This window comes from Cygnus olor, chromosome 1 (assembly GCF_009769625.2).
Source record: "Cygnus olor isolate bCygOlo1 chromosome 1, bCygOlo1.pri.v2, whole genome shotgun sequence".
NCBI lineage: Eukaryota > Metazoa > Chordata > Aves > Anseriformes > Anatidae > Cygnus > Cygnus olor.
The window spans coordinates 145,068,977-145,095,109 of NC_049169.1; the positions used below are offsets into that span (position 1 = coordinate 145,068,977).

General features: G+C 39.9%; 1 protein-coding gene across 8 annotated transcripts in view; it reads left to right on the plus strand.

Annotated features, from left to right (window-relative positions):
• RASA3 (RAS p21 protein activator 3) overlaps window positions 1–25,875 on the plus strand; it is a 164,581-nt gene extending 138,706 nt beyond the window's left edge. For all 8 annotated transcript variants that reach the window (XM_040554578.1, XM_040554438.1, XM_040554820.1 and 5 more), the window contains 17 exons: window positions 776–855; window positions 4,227–4,331; window positions 4,848–5,004; window positions 5,866–6,014; window positions 7,905–8,019; window positions 8,914–8,988; window positions 9,545–9,668; window positions 10,394–10,500; window positions 11,130–11,207; window positions 12,145–12,222; window positions 12,770–12,843; window positions 16,501–16,607; window positions 17,551–17,633; window positions 20,382–20,593; window positions 21,362–21,465; window positions 23,244–23,427; window positions 24,008–25,875. In XM_040554578.1, coding sequence (XP_040410512.1) covers window positions 776–855; window positions 4,227–4,331; window positions 4,848–5,004; window positions 5,866–6,014; window positions 7,905–8,019; window positions 8,914–8,988; window positions 9,545–9,668; window positions 10,394–10,500; window positions 11,130–11,207; window positions 12,145–12,222; window positions 12,770–12,843; window positions 16,501–16,607; window positions 17,551–17,633; window positions 20,382–20,593; window positions 21,362–21,465; window positions 23,244–23,427; window positions 24,008–24,083 — 1,908 coding nt within the window. In that variant the 3' untranslated portion in view covers window positions 24,084–25,875. The remainder of the gene's footprint in view (window positions 1–775; window positions 856–4,226; window positions 4,332–4,847; window positions 5,005–5,865; window positions 6,015–7,904; window positions 8,020–8,913; window positions 8,989–9,544; window positions 9,669–10,393; window positions 10,501–11,129; window positions 11,208–12,144; window positions 12,223–12,769; window positions 12,844–16,500; window positions 16,608–17,550; window positions 17,634–20,381; window positions 20,594–21,361; window positions 21,466–23,243; window positions 23,428–24,007) is intronic.
• The last annotated feature ends 258 nt before the right edge of the window (window positions 25,876–26,133 follow it).

Consider the following 26,133-nt stretch of genomic DNA (forward strand, 5'->3'; position numbering starts at 1 on the left):
GGTCTCCAATGCTGCTAATCACCTGGAAAATGGAGCCAGTGGTCACACACACAAGACTGTTACATGTCACATGCTGAAGATTCTTTGGTTTCTCTCTTTCTGTGCACCTACGTCTTTGCCTCCCTTGTTTGTACCATCCTCATCTGATGTACAGTACAAAACCAAGTAGTCAAATTTACGATAAAAGCCAGTTTTTGTGAGTGGGAAGCATTAAGCCACAAGAGTATTTAAACCTACAATAAGGTTGAGCTTCTGTGTGCAACCAGGAGCTGAACCCACACATCATACGCACTTGCGTTTGATCAGTTCCTGCTGTGGTTTCAGCTGGGTGGGGTGGCCTTGTTCTCAAGTTTCTGACACGCTCTGAAAAAATACAAATATAAAAGTCTTTTTTTTTTTAAATCTTGCTAGAAAAGAAATTTTAAGAAATGTTTGTACAAAAGCTTTCTTTTGCTAATGCTCTACACTTGCAGCTGTCTTCCCATTATTTTCTACCTATGCTAAACTCAGAGTACTGTAGTAATATTAAAGAAATCCTTTCTCTGATAAATGAAGTGTGGTGTATGTAGTTATTCTTGAATACGGTTGTTACTGCTTCTGTATAGTGAGGAGTCTGTTCAGTCAACAGGTTTGTTGCCATGCATGAATGTTTTCAGAACCAGGACTGAAGACACTGTTGATAGTAGATGACAGCAGTCTTCCAGAGCTTTGTATAAGTAACTCAGAAATGCTTTTGTATCAGTTCAATTCGTTAAAGATTCCTCTTTTTTATTAGGTTACAAGACCCAGTAGCTACAACAAGAAATCCCATTTTGATATTGAAGATGTTGATGAAGTTGACAAAATGGAGATTAGGTGAGAACATTTTCCACTAACGAATTTGTCTTCCAAAGCTGTGCACCTTTGTAGTAGACTCTTCTTTCAAAATGATGAGCATGGTTTCAATGTTGATAACTCAAGAGGAATCTTCCATGACTGTGTCTGTTCATTTACCTGCATGGTCCTGTAGATCATATCTGAATTTGTGACAGTTCTGCTGTGGGAGAGATGGTCATTACTTTCCTTGGTATCCTGTGTGCATGTATGCTAATGTGCATTTGCCGTTAGGCTCAGATTTTTCTGTCTGGGTTCCCCTTCCCTCCCTCCCTCAGTTTCCCAAGAGAGCTCAGGAGCTCTGTGATGCTCTCAGTTGAAGGATCTGGTTTTTTTTTTCATCGCTTAATTTTGGTAACCCAGATAAGGTCCTCCTTCCCTGAAAGGAAACTCTTGAGTTCAGAGTTTCTCTGGGGTGAGGCAGTTTCCCTTCTCTTTTCCCCACCAGACAGGCAGGGGAAGGCAGAATGGCAGCGTTCTTGTGAGGCTGGGTATGACCCATTGCACAGGAAAGAAGCAGCTCTGATTTCAAAACCAAAACAACCCCTTGACTTACTACTGTCTTAAAACTTGCTGAGGCCTGTCAACAATGTCTGTGGGAATGGGTGAATAGAAAGAGTGGGGAGGAATCAATAGGGGGTGCAAAGCTTTGAGATACCACGTGTGGGGTACCATCACAGACTTGAAACTTAGAGATTTAGGCCGTCTGGTGATGGGGATGCACAGTAGGTGAAAACTGCTGTATCCACATCAAGTGACGTGGTATTTCCCCTCTCCTGTACTCTCTAGGATTTGGAGGAAGAAGGGTTGAGGAAGAATGGTGGCCTCCCTTCCGCCCCTTTCTCCCCAGGTGTCCCTGCTGGAGAAGCAGGGAGGGCTTCTCTCTCTAAATAGTCCCTAGGGCCTTCACAAACAGGGCTGGCAGTAAGCAAAAGAGGGGAGACAAGGCAGGAAGAACAATACTTACTCCAAACAGGGAAGATGCATTTACGGTAATGATGGAGGAGGGCTGCCATACTTACCCTCTGCTTTGACACTCAGCTGCTGGTTCATGTAGCCTGTTACTGTGGTACCACAGCACTGTGTGAGGCTTGTAAATTAGTAGTTGGGAAAAGATTAAGCACGTAAATAATAAATGAAAATAGATAAAGAGTTAGTTTTCGTCAGGCAAACTCTTTGCTCAGAGGGTTTGTCCCATACAGGACAGAGTGTTTTTGTTTCCATCTCGGGCCCCCCTCCCACCCCCCCCTCTCTTCCTTCGGCCTGTTCAGTCAGAGTTGGATTGCCCCCGTGCCCTCTAGCTGGATCGCACAATTAATGGGTTCGGGGGTTTGTTTTCTTTTTCCCTCCTGAGAAAATACCATTCCACAGGGTACAGAGGAGGCTCAGTCTCTCGTGGTTTTTCTCTACAGCTATGAAAGTTGCTCTTTTCTGAGTGGGTGTAGGAAGTTGAGGCAGGGCATATCAACACTAAAGGACCAGATGTTCTGGTGAAATTCATTGTTTCTCCTCCCCCTCTCTGTTGTTCTTTTTTTCTTTCTGTGACTAGAGCCTGACCATTTCAGAATAACACTTGCCATGCTTTTGCCTTTTAAAAAGCTTGGGAAACAGTAATCTGTTAGACACTGGGGTTGGTGTATAATATTTTTTTTAATGCTGCTTATTCTTTTTGCTCCAAGCACCCAAAACAATAATGTCAGAATTTGCATGCCTGCTTTGCTTATTGTGTAGTGTGAGATCTACCTTGAGTTCTTAGTTCCTCTCCTGCAGAGCCTTTATACTGTGGGTTTGGTTTTTTTAGGTTGTTGTGGTGTCTCTTTTTGTTTGTTTGTTTGTTTTCTGTAACTGAAGTTGCTGTACTGGTACAGCCTTTGGAAGTGTGTGAGGCTGTGTGTGTTTGAAAGTGTTATTGGTAGTGTGCGTCTTGAAAAAATTTGGATAAACTAGAAACCAGGAGCCTGTAAATACTTGGTAAATGCTAAGTTTGACTCTGTGTAAATAAGCTTCTAAAGATTCCATCTCCCCCTGAATCTGCATCTGAGCCATTTGAATTAGTTAGTGAGATAGTAATGAACCTGATATGGAGAAAGAGGAGAGAAGGTAGAGTTCTCAGAGATTTTTCCTTGTGGGGAATTGTTGCCCTGCAGAAATACTCTCAAAATATCAGAGTTTGAAGACCTTAAACCAGTAGACCTGCAGTGTGAGCTGTTGGTATGTCTAGCATATGAAACTTGATGCATGAGACTCTGTTGAGAGATACAGGGCTCAGGGGATTTGGAAGTGACGTCCTCTGCACTTGCATAAGGTAAGGTAAACCTTTAGCAGGACTATCAAGCCTCATTCCTTGACAAGCCTACTGTGACTTGCTGGAGACTAGGAAGGTGGTGTAAATATGTCCATAATTAGATGACTTTGCACCTTACCCAAATTACAGTTACAGTTCTCCTAAAAGTCTCAGTTATTCAAAAACCTGCATATTTTCTGCATATAGCTTTTTTTCCCCAAGCTTAAGGCCCATTTTTAGTTGAGCTTGTTTTAAAATGAAAGTGCCTCTCAAAGGAAACCTTAAAATATGTACAAAAACATCTGTCCTAGAGTTTGAAATCCTTACTCTGAGGTGGGTATTGCAGCATTTATCCACAAAGGCCAAGTTAGATGCCAGTACTTCTACTCCAAATCTCAGTGCAGTTGTTTTACATCCTAGTGTTAAAGAGCACATGAAAGGGAAGGAAGTGTCATCTAGTCAGCCATACCAGAACTTCCATGTGTGAGGGACAGAGTGCTGGAAATTGCGTAGGTTTCAGACAATGCACACGTTATAGGGTGGTAAAGTTTCTGAGTATCTGTACAGAACTACCTTAGGTGCAACAGATTTGTAAGCTTGACAAGTGATTCTTCCCAGAAGCTAGAGGAGGGGAAGGACTGTGAGGAAGTTCAGCCTCAGTCTGTAATGCTGCTGCTTATGCTGCTGATAAATCCAGACAAGGCTGAGACTAGAAGTGTGGAGTCCTTAAATGTCTGTGCAGTTTTTTCCTCTGGTCTTCATTTTATCTGTATTTTTCATTATCTGGGATATCCAGAGAGCCCCTGGATCTTTATCAGTATCGGTATTTGGAAACAATACAAATGAGGAAAAGGTAGTCTAGGTGATTTTTGGTGCTGTTTAATGGAGGTGAATTGCAAGACTCCAGAGATCCAACGTTGTCTCTTGACTGCTGGGAAACCCATATAGTACAGTTTTGGAACTTTATAACTCATGGGCTTGAGGGGGGGGGGGCGGAATTGAAAACAAATTTCTATCTATCTATGTGTTTATTTATGAGGAATTTCCTAAAATTATGTTTTTATTACAGAGTTGATCTTTGGAATGCCAGTAACTTGAAGTTTGGAGACGAGTTTCTAGGAGAACTGAGGCTTCCTTTGAAATTTCTCCGACAGTCTAGCTCTTATGAAGCATGGTACTTGACATTTTTCTTTTGGAGTGTATAAGTAGAAACATATGTCTTCTGTGAAGTCTTTGAATAATTACTGCTATGTGATAAAGTTTAAATGGATTTAATTTGTATCTAATTTTTTTTTTGTAAGCAAGCCAGAATAATCCTAGCAAATGTAAGAACAAGAAGTTGTGATGATATGATTAGAGATTTCAGTCTGCCTCTCTGTTGTGTGTGGGAGTTCTAATACTTTGACTCTATGATATTATTTACTGCAGTTCAGGAGCAATGGTATAATTTTATGAATATGTGATTTTTTTATATATCATACATAAATCTTAATGATCAGAACTTTCCATGTTGCAGTTGGTGCAAAATAGACTGGCAAACATGATTAAAAAAATCTGAGTCAGAACTCTCAAGAAATGTGATAGGTATATAGAGGTTGTGTGTATCTTTAGCTTTTCTATATGTTCATGTATAGCCTGAGATAATTTTGTGTTTCAGCACAAACTTTGTATTTTTTTCTTTGCATATCAGGTATTTCCTGCAGCCCAGAGATAATGGAAACAAGTCTTTGAAACCTGATGACCTTGGTTCCTTAAGGTTAAATGTGGTTTACACTGAGGACCATGTTTTTTCCTCAGACTATTACAGTCCACTTAGAGATCTCCTGCTAAAATCTGCAGATGTTGAGGTAATTTGCTTGCACTGCTGGTTGTTTACCTATGGATCATCCTCACAGGGGTCTCCCTGAACGTTGGTTACAATCTTGTTGGCACCATAGGTGTGTAACTACCAGAATATTCATCATCTTCCTTCTTCCATGCGAGGGTCTTGTTAAGCTCTGCATATCCTTCATACTTGTTTTCTGTCCTTGCAGAAAAGATCTTTATCTGCCTACAGTATGGTGGGTGAAGGCACACCCAGGAACACCAGTGGTTTTAAAAAGCAGCATATTCTCTGTGGCTTTCTAATTTTACATAGGAAAATGCAAAGTAAACTAAAGTTTGATCAATTGGTTTTCCTTTACTAGAGAGGAACAGGTTTACTTGTACAATTTAAAAACAAAACAAAATGACAAAAACAAAACAACCCCAAACCAAGAACTAACTCTGAAATGTGAGAGGGATGGACCACATCTGCCATTGTGTATAGTTTTAGCAGTTGGTTTGGATTTTGGGTTGTTTGTTTGTTTGTTTCACTACAAGAACTGGGTTCTGTTCTTACTGGGACTTGAAAATGAGAAGGTTTAGAGTTCTTCCTCTTCGGTTGCTTCCCAGGCAACAGTCACATTCAGTGAAAAGTTGGCTATTAAAAATGAGGGAAAAATACCGTAGCGCAATAGTTTTTAAATTGCTGCCCTCTTGTGATCAAAACTTAAAGCCAACAAAAACCAGGATGTGAGGCCCAACCGTGTTATGTACAGGCATGTTTAAGTAACTGGCTGCTGCAACTGTTTTGTGGGGTTATGTACCAAGGAGCTAAGGGGAAGAGAAGGGAATTATGCTTGTGCTATAATGATCTCTCAAAGGTTTTATTTCTTTCCGCTGTTCAGCCTGTTTCAGCATCAGCTGCACACATTTTGGGTGAAGTTTGCAGAGAAAAACAGGAAGCAGCCATACCTCTTGTCAGGCTTTTCTTACACTATGGCAGAATTGTGCCTTTCATAAGTGCCATTGCGAACGCTGAAGTGAAGAGAACTCAGTAAGTACCACTGAACCACTTGCTATTAACATACCTACTCTGTGTTGGCTAGTGTTAGGATCTTCCACTCAGTTTCTGGAACTGTATGCAATTTCAAAAGAAACTGCTGGAGTTGCTCCTGTTCTTCCCAGCTGGTGTCAGAGTTTTTTACAGAAGCTCTGAAAATCTGTTGAGCTTGGTTTGAGGAGGAACTCCCATCGTGTTTTGCAAGGTCTACTTGCAAAACTGTTTTAAGGTCTGAGAGCAGGGATTTTGTGTGTTCTCTGTCTTGATTGTTTGATAATAACTTTAAAATCCTATGTTATCTTCAACTGTTCATATGAAATCATCTCAGCTTTATAGTGTGCTAATAAGCCATCTAGTGCTGAGTAGAAGTGTTTGCTGAATTTGTTCAAAACAAAAGGCAAGTTTCTTCCTAGACATGAATATTTAAGGCAAGCTGTGTGACTGATCTTTCCAATTAGAGGTCTGAGGAACGAAGATGGGATTGGATCTGGCAGTGGATGGCAGAAAACAGAATCTTTTATCACTTTTTATAAGTCCCTTGTTTGACTTACTGGTGTGCTGACAGTTTAGCAATGTAAGATATAGTATTTCCACCAAGCAGGTCCTAAAGAACATACGTTGCAACAAGCCTTGTGCCTACTTAACCATGCTCTTGACTGACAATAGCAGAGATGATTGGGAACCAAGGGGAATGGCAGATATTAACTCTAAAGTAACAGTTCCTCGGTACCAAATAAAGTCTTTGTATGGGTTGGCTTTTTTCAGTGTCTTAGAGTGTTTTTCCTCATGTAGGCAGGTATATTTTTCTATGCTGAAGGTTGGCAGAAACAGTTTGGTTGATACAGTATGAGGAAATTTGCTGCTCTGTAGTCAGTCACATTCCTGTGATAAGACAGCAAATATGTGTTTTCAAGACTTTCAGGTATTTGTAACAGGCAGGGAGCTTACTTCTTTATTTAAAAAATAAATAAAATCCAGCAAAGTAATTCATCCTGTAACGTATGAGTTCATATTCAAGTTTGATCTGCTGTCCGTAGGCACAGTTTTTGATCATACAGGTGTAGATGGTAGTGTTGATTACATACATGTCTGCATAACTGAAATTGGTATGCAAGGAATTGCATGTGCAAAATTAATTGAATATGTAATTTTCAATTGCATTCTCAAAATGCAAGTAATACTTTAAAAAAAGTGCATGTGACAGTGCAAATAGGTAGTCTTAACGAATTGCAGTAGCCATGTCTGGTACAAGAAGAATTCTGTGGAGGCGGGTCGTTCAGGAAGATACGAAAGTCTGCAGAGCATCAGCTATCCATGCAGTTCTTTGTGCAGAATTGGGATCTGAACTATGTTTAACGGTATTATCACAGAACAGTGCTGGAAGCCAGAAAGGATGGCTGTGTCATTGGAGCTGGTGTTTTCATCTCTCTTCCAGTTTAAACGTACATATTTTGTAGGAGGTCACTTGTAATGTCCAGTGTTGTTGCAAGACTCGAGTCACCCCCTCCTTCCCTTACTGAAATTAATGCTGTTCAGTAGCGTGTGAAAGCAGGTGCAGCTTCCCTCACTGGTATTGCAAACCCTTTTGATTTGAGCCTGCATTGTTGCCATGTGTTCGGATGGTGCACTGAGGCTTCTACACACTATTCTAATACAAAAAAGATGATCTTTAGTCCCTCAGGACTTAATATGACTGCTGCTTTTCTGTTACAACCTGGGAGTGCACTAAATGCTACATGACTGCATTTGCTGACAGGCTGGTGTTGAAAGGAATTTTTGTTTGTGTGTTGAAAACATATTTCCATCACCTTTCACTGCTTCTATTTCTGCATGTTAGCAGTTTATTACAAAGAGACTAAATTACAGAAAATTGTTCACTTCCAGAGATCCAAACACCATTTTCAGAGGAAACTCATTAACTTCCAAGTGCATTGATGAGACAATGAAACTGGCAGGGATGCATTATCTGCAAGTTACACTAAAGCCAATTATAGATGAGGTAAGAGCAGTTTAGACTGTTTATTTGACTTGAAATGTCACTGCAAAAGGCCTTCAGGGAGCAAGTACTGTTTATTCCTTCTCGTTTTAAGGTGACTTGTAGGAATAACACTTACAGGCCTGTTTCTACATTAAAATCTTGTGTTAGTTTAGCCAAAGCTGAGTCACCCAGTTCAGCAACAGTTGCATTGTATTAAAGTTAATGAATTTAGACAAATGGAAACTTTCAAATTATTCCATTTCATAAAATCTATTGTGTATTGTTTCTGAGAAGTTAATAAACTAATAACTTAGATGAACAAATAATATTTCTATAGCAGAAAGCTGCTGGGAAGCTCTAAGTAATACATTTCATCTAGTGGCTTTAAATGAATAAAATTATTCTTAGATAATTGTGTATGTGATGTATGTGTTGTGGAAATGGTTTATTATCTGTCCGGTCCAGAACGGTGGGTGTGGGGTTCTTCGTGCAGTAATTGAGCAATGCTTTCAGACCACAGACTTCCTTTAAATGATTTGACAATTTCTTCAGCTGTCGTTTTACTGTTTCATTAAAAAAAGCAAAACAAAACAAAAAAAAAGTTTTTGAAGAATATAGATATACTTTCAAAGTTGGCTCTTTTGGCAAAATAGGACTTTTCTTGAACAGTCTTGCCTGAGAGTGTCTGATCAATTCTTCATCTTAGTTGAAAGAAAAGGTAGAATAAATTAGTGATACCTTTTGGAAAAAAAAAAATGAAGATCACTTGTAATTTACCTTTGATGCTTTGTCAAGAAAAAAGTACAAATTATACTGTTGGCTTTTTATCCGAAAATCAGATGAGGCATTTTACAAAACTTTTCCAGCTTGAAGGTAAACTAATATATTAATTGCTCAATATATTTTTTTTTCTAGATCTGCCAGGTACATAAACCTTGTGAAATTGATCCCGTGAAATTAAAAGATGGTGAAAACTTGGAAAATAACAGGGTATGCATTAGATTTTGAAGATAGGATCTCTGTTTACACTGTCTTGTGTAGCTTAGGTCTTCAGACATTTAATGTTGCAAATAAATCTGTCATTTATTAGAATACATTGGAAGCTTTCTTAACATCAAAAATTGTGTGTAATTATTTTATGTCAGTTCTGCATTACGCTGTAAATACAGTATCTGTCAAATGTTACATTCCCTGCCTTCCTGAAAGATTAAGGCTTGATGACAAATGGCCGAATATTCAGTGTTAACGTTGGGAGCAAGGATAACTTAGCCTGTGGCTTCAGTGATGTCATAGAAAACAGGGCTGTGAAAAGAAATAATATATCATGCAACCACATCACTCGATGTTTTTGATAGGGATAACATTTTTACTCTTAAATATGTGCATTTATTGAAGAGAGTATCAGTGAGCGTGAGATTGTTTTGCGAGTATATGATGTTGGAAGTGAGAATCTCTTAATGATGCCGTTATGAATAAAACCAGGAATAATACTGCTTTCCACAACAGAAAATGGTACCAATTTTGTCATAATCATTGTATTTTTCAGGAAAATCTGAGGCAGTATGTTGATCGCATTTTTACTGTAATTACTAAGTCTGGTGTAAGCTGTCCTACAGTGATGTGTGATATTTTCTTTTCACTGAGAGAATCAGCTGCCAAACGTTTTCAAGGTGAGTTTTTCTGTATTGCTTCATTTTGTATCTCTGATAGCTTTTAAACGTAGGTGTAATCTAGAAGTCTGCATGGTCCGTGATAGATTTAGTCATTGAACATGATATTATCCCAAATACAGTTTGGGGTGTGGTTTTTTTCCTGATTATAAATGCTGTTTTTTCCTTGATTATTCATTCCATGAAAAACAGTACTTCTGATGATTATGAGTTTTTCTTAAATATTCAAAGGAAAACAATATTTTAAAAGAGTTTATGTTGGTGTATATTTATGGTTTCAGTATTTACGAAGTATGCTGTTTTTAAATGTTCCATTTTTCATAATGGCTCATTCTGCAGGCTCCATGCAACTGAATTATTTTCTTCTCATACATCAACTTGTAATAAAGGCCAATTTATTGGAGTCATTGCAAGCTCATAGTCCTGGGAGACCCATGTGCTGCAAAGTTTTTTTTGGCTGTCAAGAGAGCTCTTTCCACTGCCTCCTAGTTGTTTCAGCTCTGTGAGAATGGGTGGGCAATATCAAAGTAGGATCAAGCAAAACAACTAACCTATGTACTTTCATGGAAGGAAGCAGATTAGAATAATGATTTAACTTGTAGATAGGTACATTTCCAGCACACGTTTGAGTTAGCTTTGTGAAGGCATTCTGGCAATTGCAGAAGGCTTTAAAGGAGGGATTATTGAAATACTCAGTAGAAATATATATTATTTTTTTTCAATAGGTGACCTGGATGTGAGGTATACAGCTGTCAGCAGCTTTATTTTCCTGAGATTCTTTGCTCCTGCCATTCTTTCTCCAAACCTCTTTCAGCTTACACCACACCATCCTGTAAGTATTGTATCAATTTTTTCGAGCTATGTATATGGTTCTGTCACCGCAGTCAGTCTAGCAAGATTCTTTCTTCAATTCTTTTAATAGCCTCTAGGAGAAATAGCTTTGTTAGTTCAAAGATCTGCTATGTCTGTCTTGCATATGGAGAATGACTGTATGTGAAGAATTTGGGAGGTATGGGAGGAACAGTGGACTTTAAGGTCAAACAAGGTAGATGGTCTCATTTTTACTGCCTTACATTAATGCTAGGGTGATTGTCAGCAACAATTGGAGATGTTTTGGATGTTAAGCAACTTATCCAAAACTTTCAGTAGTTGTTTTTACTGGGAGTGGAGAGGACCTGAACAGAAAGTCTTTAAGATAGACTTTAGTTTTGCAAGTGATTAGTTTTCGGAAAACCAAGGCAATGGGGTAGCTTAATCTCTTTAGCTTTGGGAATGATTGGTCTTCAGAGAACCAAAAGCAATGAGGTGGCTAAAGAGTTGAAAACCTTTAAAAGAAGCATTGCTTTTCCTATAGTGTTTTATTGGGCCTTTTCTAGTTTTATGTTAATTTTCTACAAGGAGAATAAGAAACAGGATGTTTTATATATCCAATCCATATTATACTGTTGTTCTCTTTGCTAGGACCCTCAGACTTCTCGAACTCTGACACTTATCTCTAAGACCATTCAAACACTGGGCAGCCTATCAAAATCTAAATCTGTAAGTATGTCTTTTTCATTTAAAGGTTTAATTCAGGAAAGTGATTTCTTTTTCAAAGCTTTTATCACTCATTTTAATTAAGCCTTTAAAATTCTTGAGTAGCACTAGTTTTAGGCAAAACTACTTTCATCTGCTTTGATTATAAGCCTCACATGCTCACAGGAAAAATAAGCCTGTTTTAATCTGAACTACATTTTAGTAAAGCAAAATTGTGTGCCCAGTCTAGAAGACTGTTCCAGGGCTTTTCATTCCTTCCTTCTGGAAGAACAGATAGTGATCAGGAAAACCTGTGAAATTCTCTATTCGCATCTGATACATGATAGCAGCTCTACAGGGTTTTTCAGATTGTCTCCGCATTTTAAAGCCTTAATTGATAAGAATATCCCAGTAAAGGGAAAGGCAGTGCTTTTCCTTTCATACCGGTTCTGTTTATTGCCAGTCAGTGGTGAAATGAGATCTGGATGCCTGTGCTCTGTACTTCTAAATGAAGTAAAACTTGTTTAAATAAGGTACCAAACTGCTATATCTGGTGATAATTTGGAGTTGCTGGTGGTCTAGTTACGATTAACACAGGCAATTGTAGATGAATTTGTACCTCAATTAAGAGTCCTTTGAGGCAATAGAATTCATACACTTCTTGTCAGCTGTTAGGACCAGGATTAAAAGCCAAAGCAGAAGCTTGAAGCTTTTGAATAATGCATTATTAACTGTATTAATTGAGCATCTGGGATGTGTTCTATTACCATTTGAAATAAGAATTTGGTACTCCTGAGTGTATGCTGTACAATGGGAAAATAGCTTTTTGTTTATTTTACCTCTGGCCAGAAAGACAAAACTCCTACCTGAGGTGGTTTGTCTCATTGTCTGCTACTGTTAACAACAATATTTTAGGTATAAACTGTATTACGATATGCATGGTTTTGGTTTTGTATTTCAGGCTAATTTCAAGGAATCCTACATGGCTACTTTTTATGACTATTTCAATGAGCAGAAATACGCAGATGCAGTAAAAAATGTACGTAATGTAAATGTTCTGAATCATCCTTGCGTGTTGTTGGAGCTGATGCTCAAACCTAGAATGTACTGTTTGTGAACTAGGGTGTGTGTACTGGAAAAGGCAGGCTCCCAGTTATTGTAATTTCGAGAATGCATTAAATTATGTCCGTGCCAATATTATAATCTCTTTGGGTCTGCTTCTATTTAATAATTAGGTTGGATCAATAAGCTGCTGCTTATTGCTCGAGTCATGGGCATGCTTCATAGGACGCTGCAGGTCTGTCTGAAAATTGCTTAATCCAAAAGAAATTGAAAGATACGTGTAACAAAGGAGAAACAGGAAAAGAAGGGCTGGTCATCTGCAGCTTTTCTGCTTAGGAGCATTTGTGCTATTTTTAGTTTACAGCCCAGGAAACCTCCCGGATTCCTCAAGTATCTGCCAGTACCCTTCTGTTTAACTACTTTTACAGTATGTCCTTGTAGCACCATGTTGGACTAACGTTAAAGATTTTAATTTGGGTAGTGCTGTACTGTCATTTTATTTATGCTTTTTGTTCACCTTTTAGTTTCTAGATTTAATTTCATCTTCAGGAAGGAGAGATCACAAGAGCATAGAGCAACCTATATTGCTTAAAGAAGGGTAAGCATGCATGTGAAACAAAACCCTCTGAATGTGTGCTTGCTGCAATTCTAAGGCAGCTATCTTTTACCCCACCCCTATTCCATCTGTGTGTTCAGAAAAGAACGTAGGGCAATGATTGTATTGCTGTTTCTACTCTCTGTGGCTGCTGTAGTTGATTTTAACATCCTTTTGTTTGTTTTAAACACCTTATATTAAGTGTGTTTTGAAATATATGGAGGAAAAAGAAGCCTGTAGACCTTAATTAGCACAGTTAATGCAAAATAAATTTAAATCAGCCCTGTGTTAAGATCAAGTTTTATTTTTCTTTTTTTTAAACCACAGTGAACAAAAGCTGTAAAATTTCACTGTGAATGCTGATACTGAATATCTTAGTGAGGGCAAAGCCTGCAAATGGGATATGCTTTTGCTGCCCTTTAAAACACATATGCTAATCAGGGCCACTTTGAGGAAAATTTGTGTTACATTTGGAACAGTTTCTGGTTTTAGTACCTTTCTGGTTTACAGAACCATGTTCTATATGCCATACTAGTTTTAGAGACTAAACGTTGGCATTTTTTGTGTTAAAAAATGAGTTAAGATCATCTAAGTGCACTTGTTCTTTGGGCTGGGAGGAGGAAAGTAAAAATCCAAATTCCTCCAGTCAGAACTTAGTAAGCTGAACTCTTGCTGAAAGTAAGCTTTCATTGTAGCTCTAAGTCACGTAAAAATTAGATTTTCAGTAAAAACATGACTGCCACTTCCAGTTAGCCTCAGCAGTTCAGTTCTCTGATGAGGGTCTGTCCCTAGAAGCAAGTTTGTCTGTTTTAATTCTGTACATTTATCATTCTTTAGTTTCTGAAAAGAATTGTATCATTTGTAACATTTTCCCTCTAACTCTAAAACATTATTTTTTTTTCTGCCTCTGTCTTTCTTTTGCTCCTGTCTGATTTTTTTCTGTCTTTTCTTGCTCGGCCTGTGGCTGCTGTTGTAAGGACTCTTAAACTAACAGTAAAGAAAGTTGATGGTAATAGTTCGTGCAGGTAAGATGGTAGGGGCAGTTGGTGCTTTGCTGTAGCTACCGGCTGACAGCATGTCCTTCCTTCACAGCAGTAGACTTGTCTGACTTAACTTCGGGAAGGAAGTAGTCTGTTTAACAATCCTGAAATGCCTGTATAAAACCAGCAGAAAACATTTAAACATTTTGTTATTTATTTCTTACATGTTGACCGAGTCCTTTTTTTTTTTTTTTCCTCCTTAAAACAAAAACCTGCTGAAAGTAGAGAATTAGGGACTTTTATCTGTAGGCAGAGGCTCCGAGAAGCACTGAAATTTGCATAATATTCAGTGTATATATCCTGAAGAATTCACTGTAGTTAAGTAGAAATCACAAGTAGTTAAGAAGTTGCACTTCAAGTAGCATTCATGTAACTCGTTCTCAAGGCTGCAGAGTAGGCTTCCGCTACTTCAGTCTTTCGGGATGTTTGCATTATTGCCATGCTGTGTCATGGAGAGTGGGTGGGAATTTTCACAGCCTTTTGTTTGATTATTCTCCAGATTCATTGGCTGGTTAGTGGGGTGTCTCCTTGTCTTTGCAATGCTTTTATTTGATTTCCTTTTCTTTTTTCTTTTTTTTTAATCTATCCTTCTATTAAGAGTTTCTAGATGGAAAGCTATAGCGTATGTACTTTTCAATGGATGCGTAGTACCAAAGATTTTAGTCACTGGCACTTGGGTTTGCTGGCATTGGTCATGCCATCACTGCTTGGTAGCTGTCTGCCTGGTTCTTTGCAAAAGGAGGAGAACTCCAAGGAGAACCAGTCCTGCCATTCTTGTGGGTGAAAGCTGCATGCTGGTGCTTCCAAGCAAAGCTAAGGCAGATCCAAAGTCAGGTCCACCATAACCACAAGAAGAAAAAGTTTCTCTGGCCATCCAGCCCTGGAATGGGGTTCATCTTCAACTGTTTGTTTTTTTCCTTCATGCTTCTGACTGTTTGCTCTGACTTCTCACACATTCTGCTAATATTAGAAACATTTTTTTTAAATTGGCCTTGAAACTTCAGTGGTTTTGAACACTTGACACCTATCTGTGGGAAGTCAAAGCACATTCTTCCCTCAGCTAAGTCAGCTCTGAAAAATGTAATTAGAAATTAAATAATACTGCTCTTAGCTCTGCAGTATGGAGTTTGCATTTCTCAGATAGGGAAGCTTAGTAGGAGTCTTCACTTCTAAGTCACCTTTTAAGTGTTGGCATGAAAAAAAAAAAAGAGAAACCAACTTGCAGAGCATATTGTCCAGCCCAAGGATATCTGCTCTTCCCTTGAAATTTGTTTTAACCTTGAAATATACAAAGACTGCCACCCCACCAGTGGGGCCTGGTAATGATCTGAATAATATGGTTGTATTAAATCTTTCTCATGCAATCCAAGAACAAGGACTGAGACAGCAAATGACCATTTTAAAAATGGGATGAGTGTGTAACTATAACTGATCAACAAAATATATCTTTTGCTCTATACAGTGCTTGTCAGCTTTTGCCCATGCTACTTGGAATGGGCAGCAGGCACCAGCCCAGCTGGTCACAAAATAGTTAAAGTCTGAAGGAACTTGGTTTTCTGTTTGAGCTTTGAACAGCCCTGCTGTTCAGTTGGATGCAATGCAATTGTTTCTGACTGAAGATACCCAAAGCAAGAAATAGGATTGGCTGTTCGAAGCATTTTAGCTCTGCTATTGAAAATCTTCAACCAAATCACTCGCTGTTCAATCTGTATGCTCTTTGTGCTGCATAGTGCTTTCCTACCTGATAAAAACTACTCTGTAGTAAGTAGTTTTTACTGCCTCCATTGTACAATTCTGTATTTCGCACAATAGTTAATGTGTAGAGTAGCTGTTATCAAATCCCTACTGCATATGCATACACATTTTACACCAAAAGTGAGGCTGAGCAGTATGAAGTCACCAGGCTTTCCAAAGTCACCTTGAAACTTTTGGATTGATTTAGTGGTTAGGAAGGCGGCGGATGCATCACAGTTCCTTGTAAGCTAATTCAAGTTTGCAATTAATTAAAACTGACAACTCACTAAACGAATGCCTCTCCTCTGCCAAAAAAAGGGGGTTGTCCTAGCTTTCAATCATCAAATTGCTTTGAATTGCTTATTGAAAACCCATTTCTAACTGCAGCATCAATGTGCAATTGCAAATGGCGTTGTGGAGCATCCTGATTTTTTCTGAAGCATGAGAGTGACTAAAGCATGGCAAGACACAATCCCTGTGCTCCAGAAGCCTTACACTTACCTTTAATAATTAAACATACTCTAAACATTTTGAGCTTAAAAAAAAAGAAAACTGGTAGAGTTGTGTCAGGCTTAACAGAACCTTTTTCTGCTGTAGTAGGAAATCCTTTAGCTGGATTTGGAACAGAGGAAAGAGCACATGCTGCAGTTCAGCTAATTAACTAGAGTCCCTGTATCCACTACAAATCAAGCTACTTGTCTTGCCCCATATCTAGATCTGGAAAAAGGAGAGGCTTAACTAACAGATGCACTAAACCTATCCAAATGTGACTTTCCTTTCCTTGTCAAGACAAGGCCTCAATAATGAGAAAACATGTATGCATATATATATATGCATGTGAGTGTAAATTCTGGTCTATTGTAACAACCATTGTCCTGTTTACTAGGTTCATGATCAAGAGAGCACAAGGAAGAAAACGATTTGGTATGAAAAACTTCAAGAAGAGATGGTTTCGCCTGACAAATCATGAGTTCACCTATCAGAAAAGTAAAGGTAACAAAGGTTTGCCAGGCTTTTATTTTTAAACCATACTTTAAAGTGAAGATTAAATACGAAGATAATGTAAGAACTGAACACTGATACCTAATCCGTAACTGTAGAAGGCACGGCGCAGAGAAGTTTGTCAGCCTTTATTTTCTTCCCCTTTTTTTAGTATATCTGTACTGACTGCTAGAGTAGGCTCTTGGATAGCCCAAGATGATATAAATTAGCAGAATATTTGATAGTTTTTGTTTAGTATTAATTATTAGCATTATCTGTAGGTTTCACAGTTACCTAGGAAATTGTCTTAGGAAACAAAACTCAGGGGCTCAAATGTTTTACCCTGGGATTTGGATTTGGATTGAATATTGTCAGGTGCATTTCTGCTAGTTCTTATAAATTCTGCAGCATTAGCACAACTGACTGCAGTCAGGGATTTGCAGCTTTGAACCTGCAAATATTTGTTCACTTAATGCTGCCTAATATCAAGAATTTTGCTTTTCACAAATCATTTCTGTTGGTTCAGTAGTAGGCACCAAGTATGACTCCCTTCTATCAAATAAATAAATTTGGGGTGAGAAAAATGAGGAAAGATGCTCAGATCATACTGGTCATCGTTTCACACTCAGCTTTGGAATATAACGTCACCACCATCAAAATACTTCAGCTCGGCTGATAAGAATGATTTCTTTCACCTCCTCAGTAAATATTCTGTGTCCTGCTGCAGCAGTCAGTTTCTCAGAGATTTGCTAGCATAACGTAGTGCTGCTGAAAACAGAAATGAAATTAAGGTAATGCTTCAGGACCATGCTGGTAAATCCCTGCTGAGGGAAAGATTTTTTTTCTATGCAGTCAACATGATCTTCAAAGGAACTGAATCAGCCCTAAGAATAAGGGCAGAGGGTGAAGTTGAATTTTGAATAAGTTGCTCAGCGTCTATGTATTCATTCTGCAGGTGATCACCCTCTGTGTAGCATTCCAATTGAAAACATTCTGGCAGTGGAAAGACTGGAGGAGGAATCCTTTAAAATGAAAAATGTAAGTAGGTCATCTTCATTAACGTACTTGTTAGGCTGGTCTGGATCCATCAGCCTAATCGCCTTTTTCCCTTTTGTAACGTGGATTGGGTTTCTATTGAAAGATGTACAACCACAGCTGCTTGTTCTGTATATAGTAGCAGGAGTTTCCAAAAGTACAGCCCATTCAGATTCTTATCAGTCCAGTCAGCAGTCCTTGGGTTTCGTGATCCGCAGCACACTCAGTACTGACCACTGCTGATCAGCTGTCTGGGCTCCACAGTGTTGGGCACAGGTAAGGTAATCGAGTCCCTGCCCTGTCTGTCAGACCTCTCTGCTGGGAAGGAACTGACTGCTTGTGCTTGTGAACGATTACAGGCATACACTTGAGATAAAACTTACTGTGTATGGAGAGGAGCTGAGCTCTAATTCTGATTAACTCTTCAGTGAAAACATTCCTTAACTTACGCTGAGTCTGCTGGGCTAAAATGCATTCAGAATCTCTCCTTATTTAAAAGACTTATTATAGGGAAAATATCCCATTATTGTTAACAATAGAAGATAGTATTGTGAGCATGAACAGAAACTGTGCCGTTTTTTGGCTGCTTGAAGTCAGTATTACCTAGGAAATGAAGGTGACTACGTCCATTCCAGAAAGTAAGGTTCAGAGTCTTTCCATAAGCAGTAGAAAATACCATTGTCACCTTCTCCTGGTGACGTTTATGTTCGCATTTATCTTGCCATACATAAATAGAAAGCTGCAGCAAGAACAGAATTCTCAAGACACCACAGCAGATGTATTTGCGATGGATATTCCATCGTGGGTACTAAGTGTGATTAAAGATACATGTTTTCTATAAATATTCTCTGTGTATCTGTGCTCTGAATTGTACCAAATCTATTTTTATTACTCTGATAAAGCTGCGTGTCTGGCAGTAAGGCTAGTAAGGCTGTGCATCGCCTTTCAAGCGGCCTTCATCTTCCTTAAGCACACTTTGGCCTAGAGAGTGCCTCTGAGTATTTCTCAGGTCTTCTGTGTTGTATGAGAAGCAACTGGTGGTTTTGATAGTGTAAAGGTCTTGCAACCACTCGAAATTCTTGGCTTAGTTGTTGCCATATGCTAGTTCACTTAGCTTGGTGTCCCCTTACACAAAGCCATACCCCTTAAGTCTGTCCCTTTGTTGTAATGCAGCAGGCTCCATTTACCCCTTCAGGACATTGAAATTCTCTTCCCTGTAGCTGTGTGTTAACAGAGAGTTGAGCTGCACACTGCCATCTTCCTCTTTCCTTCCTTCCCCATTCCCCAAACTCAGATTGCCAGTCATGTCCTGAAAAGTCTTATTAAAAGGCCTCTTTGTGCATTTTGGCAGTGCTGGACTGACACTAGCAGCTCATCCACGGCTGTTACGTGGAGGCCTTTGTGCCTTTCTAATTACTGTCTAGTGTCTGTGGGGATACTAAATCCAGGGAAATGACTGTTGGAGCTTCTGTTTCCTGCTGTAAGTGATGTTGTAATTACAAGACAGCTGTTCATTCGCAAATTAGCAAGTATATTTGCAAGCAATTTTGAAGGATGTGCACCTGAAAGTGTACCAAGGGAAGGAGAGATGGTGCCTGGTGCCAGCCTGCAACATTCTCCTGACCTGCCAGGTGCAGAATTCAGGCCAATATTTCAGCTCTTTGTAATACACCAAGGTGAATCTCAGTTTTTTTAGAATATCCTGAGTTGGAAGAGACCCATGGCGATCATAGAATCCAAGTCCTGGCTCTACACAGGACCAACCCACACCCCCAAAATTGATGTTTTATGCCTTTTTGTTTTTCTTTCTGAAGTAGAAGAGAAGAACCAGCTGTTTGGAAAATAATATTGCAAATTATGTGGGCAGTGCAATGACTAATGGCTTGAATAATCAAATGGGAAAGTAGAATGGGAAAAGGATAATTCAAGAATATCTGACAGAGGAAAAACCATTAAAATTAAGTATTTGCAGAAGGTAAAGGAAATGATAAGTGTTCATCATCAGCGTAATCAAGCAGTAAGGCTGGACATCAGAAACTTGCCTCTTCAAGGGGAAGAAAATGAAGGCAATTATGCCATCTTGGAGAAGAAGCTGTTTTGGACAGGCAGGGGAAACTTTATTTTAGATTTTGAGTGCCCGAGCCATAAGGCAGAATTAACATGTAGCAATTCGAACCACCCCCAGGCAATTAAAGAGAAACAGAGAAAATGCATTGCTGTGATTTGCTAATAGCAGCTGTGGTTGGATGCAGAAGTGTGGAAGTTACTAAAACGAAAGAATCGTGCTGAAGTAAGTGTTAAAAAGACTACAGATAAAGCAAAGTTAAAGTTACAGTTAAAGCAAAGCCGTCCCAAAGATCGGATCCAGATTCTCATTTTTAGTCTTTCCTGCCTCCTTCTGACTAGCATTTCCTTTCAGCCCTGCATTGCTTCCTTCTGCCAGCCATCCAAAACTTAGAGCTGCGACATTATTAAAATTGTGTCCCCGAGGCTTGCGGAGGCCCAACCAGCAAGTTGATATTAGCTGCTTGTAAATCATCACCTCAAGGAACAATATCTTATTCCTTGTACCAGGTGAAAAGTCTTGTTGTTTTAAGGGCACATTCGCTTTCTTGATTTTGTGTTGAACTGTATTTATTGGCGCGTTCTGCACGCTGTTTTTACTTCAGTAAATCCATCGGTCTGAGCCCAGTCCTAGGTTCGCCAACTCAATCGGGTGGTTTATTCTGTGGTTGACTTCTCTGTTTGCAGATGTTCCAGGTGATCCAGCCTGAAAGAAGAGTCCTGTATATCCAAGCAAATAACTGTGTGGAGGCCAAGGACTGGATCGATATACTCACCAAAGTCAGCCAGTGCAACAAGAAACGCCTCACGGTCTACCACCCCTCCGCCTACCTTAACGGCCACTGGCTTTGCTGTAAAGCTACTGCAGATAACACTCCTGGCTGCACACCCTGCACAGGGTAAGGATCGGTACCGTGCCGCTGCTCTGGATACTGCCAGGGCCACATGTGTCAGTGCACCAGACGTGCAGGCAGTGTCGTGTTTTCAAAGGCCCTCTTTGGTGTCGCTTCTGATGCTGTCAGTATCTGCAAACCTCGGTCAAAATGTTGAAATTTTTAGAGTTCAAAACATTGATAAGAGTTGACCGTGGGATAAAATATTTTCATTCTGATCGCCTACCATTAGTAAATATGCCAGACATCCCTTCAATGTTTTGTTTGTAAATTTCTGAAACAAAGATCTGCTTCTGGATTTAATTCTAAACTGATCTTTTCTGAGGAGGCTACTCAGGGTCTCTGTTAAATGAAGAGGTACAGTCTGCTTCCCAGGAAACTATTTTCGTCTAAACTGAGAGAAGCAACAAGTCTGCAGTGGTAGTTAGTCTCAGAATAGAAGACCTGTATAGCTGGGAATTCAGTGCTTTGGCTCCTCCATCTGGTTATAATAGATTAATTCACCAAAATGTTTGGCTACAGGTACAGTCTTCTCTTTCAAGTCAGAGCAAAAGCATGCTGGATAAATCCAGGCATAAAGAAGTTTGAACTTGGCTACCTTTTCTCTTGGGAACAGTAGGAAGTTTTGTGCTCCGTTCCATATATTTTGTTGGCTTTCATGAGTACTTGCTTTTCAACATGGAAGTCACATATTTTCATCCTTGTTAAGTGTTTTTTTGTGCCATAATACACCGTTTAACATCTAACTTCTGCCTCTCTTCCTGACCCTTACAGAGGCCTGCCAGCAAATATACAACTGGATATAGATGGAGATAGAGAAACTGAGCGCATCTACTCTCTTTTCAACTTGTATATGCCAAAATTGGAGAAAATGCAAGGTAAGGGGGAAAGATCTTTGCACCTCTGACACCTAGCAAGGCAAAAATACCTTTGAAAAATTGGATGTTTCAATTAGACCAACCTTGCGGATCAAATCCTGATTAACCGTTACTTAACGTTTCCCCTTCTGCTGCCTTGAGGCAGTTTTATGGATTATTTTTGTAGCAGCGTGCAGTCTCATAGTCTGTACAAAGTTCTTTGCATAATAAACAGTTGTTTGAAATACAGTCTTAACCGCAGCATCCTAAAATAGCATGGTCGGAGAGCATAACTTGGATGCTCTGAATTGACAAATCGGAGCGTGGACTAAACCAGAAGTTTACTGAACCCGAAAAGAAGCACAAGCAAAGTTGAGGTGTCAGTGGAACATGGGTTTATATTACCAGAAGCCACGTGCACATTCCCTGATTCAGATCCCCAGAACAGGCTGGATCCAAACGGATTCCCTCGACAGGCTCTTCCGGGATTATCAACAAAAGATGACCTTTGGGTGTCCGGAGTGATGAGGAGTGAAGTTTGGGCTGAGAAACCCTTAAGAGCTAGGGGGAACGAAGATGTGATATAAAGGATAAAAGAAAGAAGAGACAGCAGAGGAAGTTAATACTGGTAGGCATGCCAAGGAAAGTATCTGGTGTACGCGGTGCCAGACGTGAAATCCCAGTTTAGCACAGGGAGTGGCAGGGAAGCCTTCGCTGTGGCACTGATCTTTAAATAGCACTGTTTTATAATACGAGATAAGTTGGCGGTGTCAAACGCGGATTGGAAAGCACTTTAATCCAGTCCTGGCCACCAGGCAATTGCAAACTGAAGATCCTCCACCACTTCCGAGCTGTCTGAACCAGTGCCCAGCCTGCCCCTGTTCCGAATCCTCCCTGCCAGAGCCAGCGTCCAGTTTCAGCGTCAGGGGAAAGGATGCGGGCCTGGCGCAGGCAGTGCAGCAAGGGGAAGGTAACTCGACAGCTGAGACTGGAAGAGCAGCACAGCTAGAAAGCTAAGGCGAAAGAGTAAAATTCTCTCTTCCTAACGTGCTCACCTACAATGCCAAAGCAGATCACATAATGAATGTGTTGCAATTGTCCTTGTAAGCAGCGTCCTGATGTCTTAGCCAGGAAGGCTCCCTGGTAGGGTAAGAAGGTAATGTTACGACTTGCCCTTCTTAGAATATTTCCTTAAGCAGGCAGCAATCATGGCATATTGTCCTTGTGCTTGTTGTGCGAATCTTTTGGGGGTAAAGTTGTCAAAACATCGTCCGTGACTACTTCAGACTGAAAGTGTTTTGAATTTGGTCTGCTGCGAAGTGCCATACGTGCTGCTCAGCTGCTGCGCGTGAATGTAACCTGTCCTTCTGACACAAAAACGCTAGATGTCATACAGCCCAGTCCTGCAGCGAAGGGGCAGAGTTAGGCCTGGCTCAGAGTTGCCCAGATGTTTGCGTGGTACTGCTAGTGGTAATTTGGGTAGAAGCGCTGCCTGTGCAGCAGAGGACAGCTTTGCACAAAGGCAGGCCTGCTCCCCTTTCCTTGTGAGACTAGGAGGCAGGAATGGGCATGAGCCAGCCTCTGTGCCTGCAAACAGCCCAGCAAAAGGACAGGGACCTGCTCCTTCTGCTCTTGCTGTCAGCGTTGGCCTCGGTTCTGTGGTAGTTCTACTGAATCAAACCGAGGAGAATTGCTGGCCTGCATGGACCCCAGACTGAGTATTTTTAGTCTGCTTGTCCCACTTTTCCTTTTCTCCTACCTGCCTGATACCTATTCCTGTACTTTTTATTTTTCCCCAGAGGCCTGCGGCAGCAAATCTGTGTATGATGGACCTGAAGAGGAAGAATATTCTACATTCATCATTGATGACCCTAAAGAGACATATAAAACACTAAAGCTGATTATTGAAGGTGTTGGAACTTTAGAGCAGGAGCACGCTCAGTATAAGAGGGATAAATTTAAGAAGACAAAGTATGGAAGCCAGTAAGTATGGGTTGTCACAACAGGTTAACAGTCCCAGGAAATGATATTTCCCTTGCTTGTGTTCTGGCCTTCATATTCATGTTCAGAAAAGATCCTGAAAATACCTACAAAGTAAGATTTTGACTTTGGATATCACAATATTTTAAATATTTAAAGCAGAAGGAATTTTTAAATGCTTATTTTTCAGTTCATAAAAGAAACTCATAAAAATAAGTGTGATTATTTTTTATTTTGAGCCCATGCTCATGAAACGTGCAGTAAATACCAGAAGGGACGTGTATTTATGGGTTTGTTTTTGAGTGTTGGTTTAAAGGTGCGAAGAATGTACAGCCACATGACCTTAGTTTGTGTCCACATAAATAAAGGAGTGCTCTTCGCATCTCTGACAAAATAGATAAATAAATAAAAGCAGGGAACAATTCAGCAATCAGTCAGTTCTTCCAGTTCAAGGAAGGTGCAGTATATAATTACAACTTTGATAATCAAACTTAAGGTTTTGTCTGTTTCTTTCTGTTCTGACATTCTGGTTCCTTGGTAGAAAATTCTCTATATAATCTGTCGTTGTTGTTGTTAACTCTAGAGAACATCCCATTGGTGACAAGAGCTTCCAGACTTACATCAGGCAGCAGTCAGAGATCTCAGCGCATTCCATATGAAGTGCAAAGGACGCCACAGACAGTGCTGAAGGGTTGATCGGTGAAGCTGAACAGCAAAACAAAAGGGAAGCCACACATGTAGCAAAACGTATGGATAAGTGTCAAGCTTACAAACTTGGAGACTTGCTAAACATACTGTCTTTTCAAGAAACTGTTCTAATAGTTGCTATGCACTTTATTCATCTGGTTATTGACAGATGATGAAACTCTGCCTTCTAGGCAGTTGTTGTCATGTGTATTTTTAAATTTGCTTTGGTTTCTTGGAATCTAGTGATCAGTTCAATGATCAAGGTGTGTGGACTTCATCTTGACAACTCCCATGCAACTCCTTACGTTTCAGAAACCAAGCGTGCTGCTAATATGCAGCATTTTCTAGAATTGTTGTTTGTTACTGTTTTTGTTCCTGATTAATGTATATTATGCCACACCCCGCGTGCTCTCTTAGGAACAGCTTAGTAACACTTGGCTTTTAATGCCTGCATTTAGAACAGAAGCAGAGGGAAAAAAACCTCTGGTGTAATCTCTTTCATTGTAGCTTGTATTATGAGCAGGCCAAGGAGCAGACCTTTTGTTTTTACAGCAGCATAATTTTTTGCTAAATGTGCACAGTTTTTAATAGAAATTCAGATCTGAATGGTACTCTTGATATTTTTGAGATACAAAGTCATTTCTCCAGACACAGTCGGCAGACTTTGGTTCTGAAGATGAAATCTCAGTGGTGTAATAGAACTGACTCTCATAAATGTGAGCAAGAAAGAAACGAACTAATGTCAGAGCTACTTGTCTCTTTTTATACAGTCCAACAGTGGCAATGTTTGAAAGTCTGCCAGCCGAAAGGTGAAGTGAGCTGATTTTGATGACCTTTTTACTGTCGCAGCACGAAGGCTGAATGGAACATGGGTCTGGCAGCTGAGACACGCTGAGTCCCAGGCACAAAAGCTGTCAAGATGGCTTTTATGTGAAAGGATGTTTAAGCACTGGAGTCCACGTTATCCTAGTACCACTTGCTTTTCTGGAAAATAGATTTCTAGCTTTCCCAAACTGTTTTTAAATACTTTTTTTTTTTTTGAGAGAGAGAGAGAGACCTGTTAAAGGATACTTAGTGTATTAACACATGTAAAGGTAACTTGTTATTGTTCTGAGTGTATTAAAAACAGAATGAGCTGTGTATCTCACTAATACCAACACAAGTCGTTAGGGAGGGGAATAAAGATCTGCTAAATATAAGATATATATTTATGTAAGCCGTTTAGTTGTACTCAGTAACTTTCCTCTGTATAAGGGTCTGATTTACAAAACGTCTAGCTTTGATGTCGCGGAAGCCTGCATGATGGACTTGAAGCTTCTGTGGGCTGGAGGCTAGTTCTGGTTTGAAGCTGAATTGGGACAGAAAGCGTTCAACTGTCAGTTTAATGTGAAGGTATCTGTATCTTTGCTTAAGGTCTTACGGAGTAACTCTCAACTGTGTCCTTGCACCCGATGTGATTTGAGATGGCTGAATTACCTTGAATGCCTCTGTTTCTTAGTGATGCTCTTAGGAATGAGGTTTTCTTTTTGTTTGAGTATATAGTAGACCACCTCCTAGCAGACAATAAACGATCTTTTATTCGTCTTCGCCCAGCAGACTGGGGAAAGGGAAATAACGCGTCGCAGAGGTGCATTTTGGACTCTGAGCTTTTCGCTGCCATGAACTGCAATTTTTAACCTGTATTTGTAACTTAATATTGTTTATAAAATACTAATGACCTGTTATGTGTGTTCTACTTGCCAATTAAAAGAAATGTTTTATTTCTGAAGGCTGCGTGTGCATTTGGAGTCTGTTCAGGTTCGTAATGGTCACCGGGGGTGCTGTTGGCTGGCACAGCGTCAGCTGTTTGGAGTTGGGCTGTGGATGGAGATCCTTGTGAGTGCACACCAAGGTCTGCCGGGCTGCTGAGTCCCATCTTCACTTCTTCCCATCTCCACCCCTTCCTTTGCGTCAGCATGGCATCGCAGTGAACCAGATTGGGTACCTGAGCCCACCATAAACTGATCTGGCAATGAAAACAGT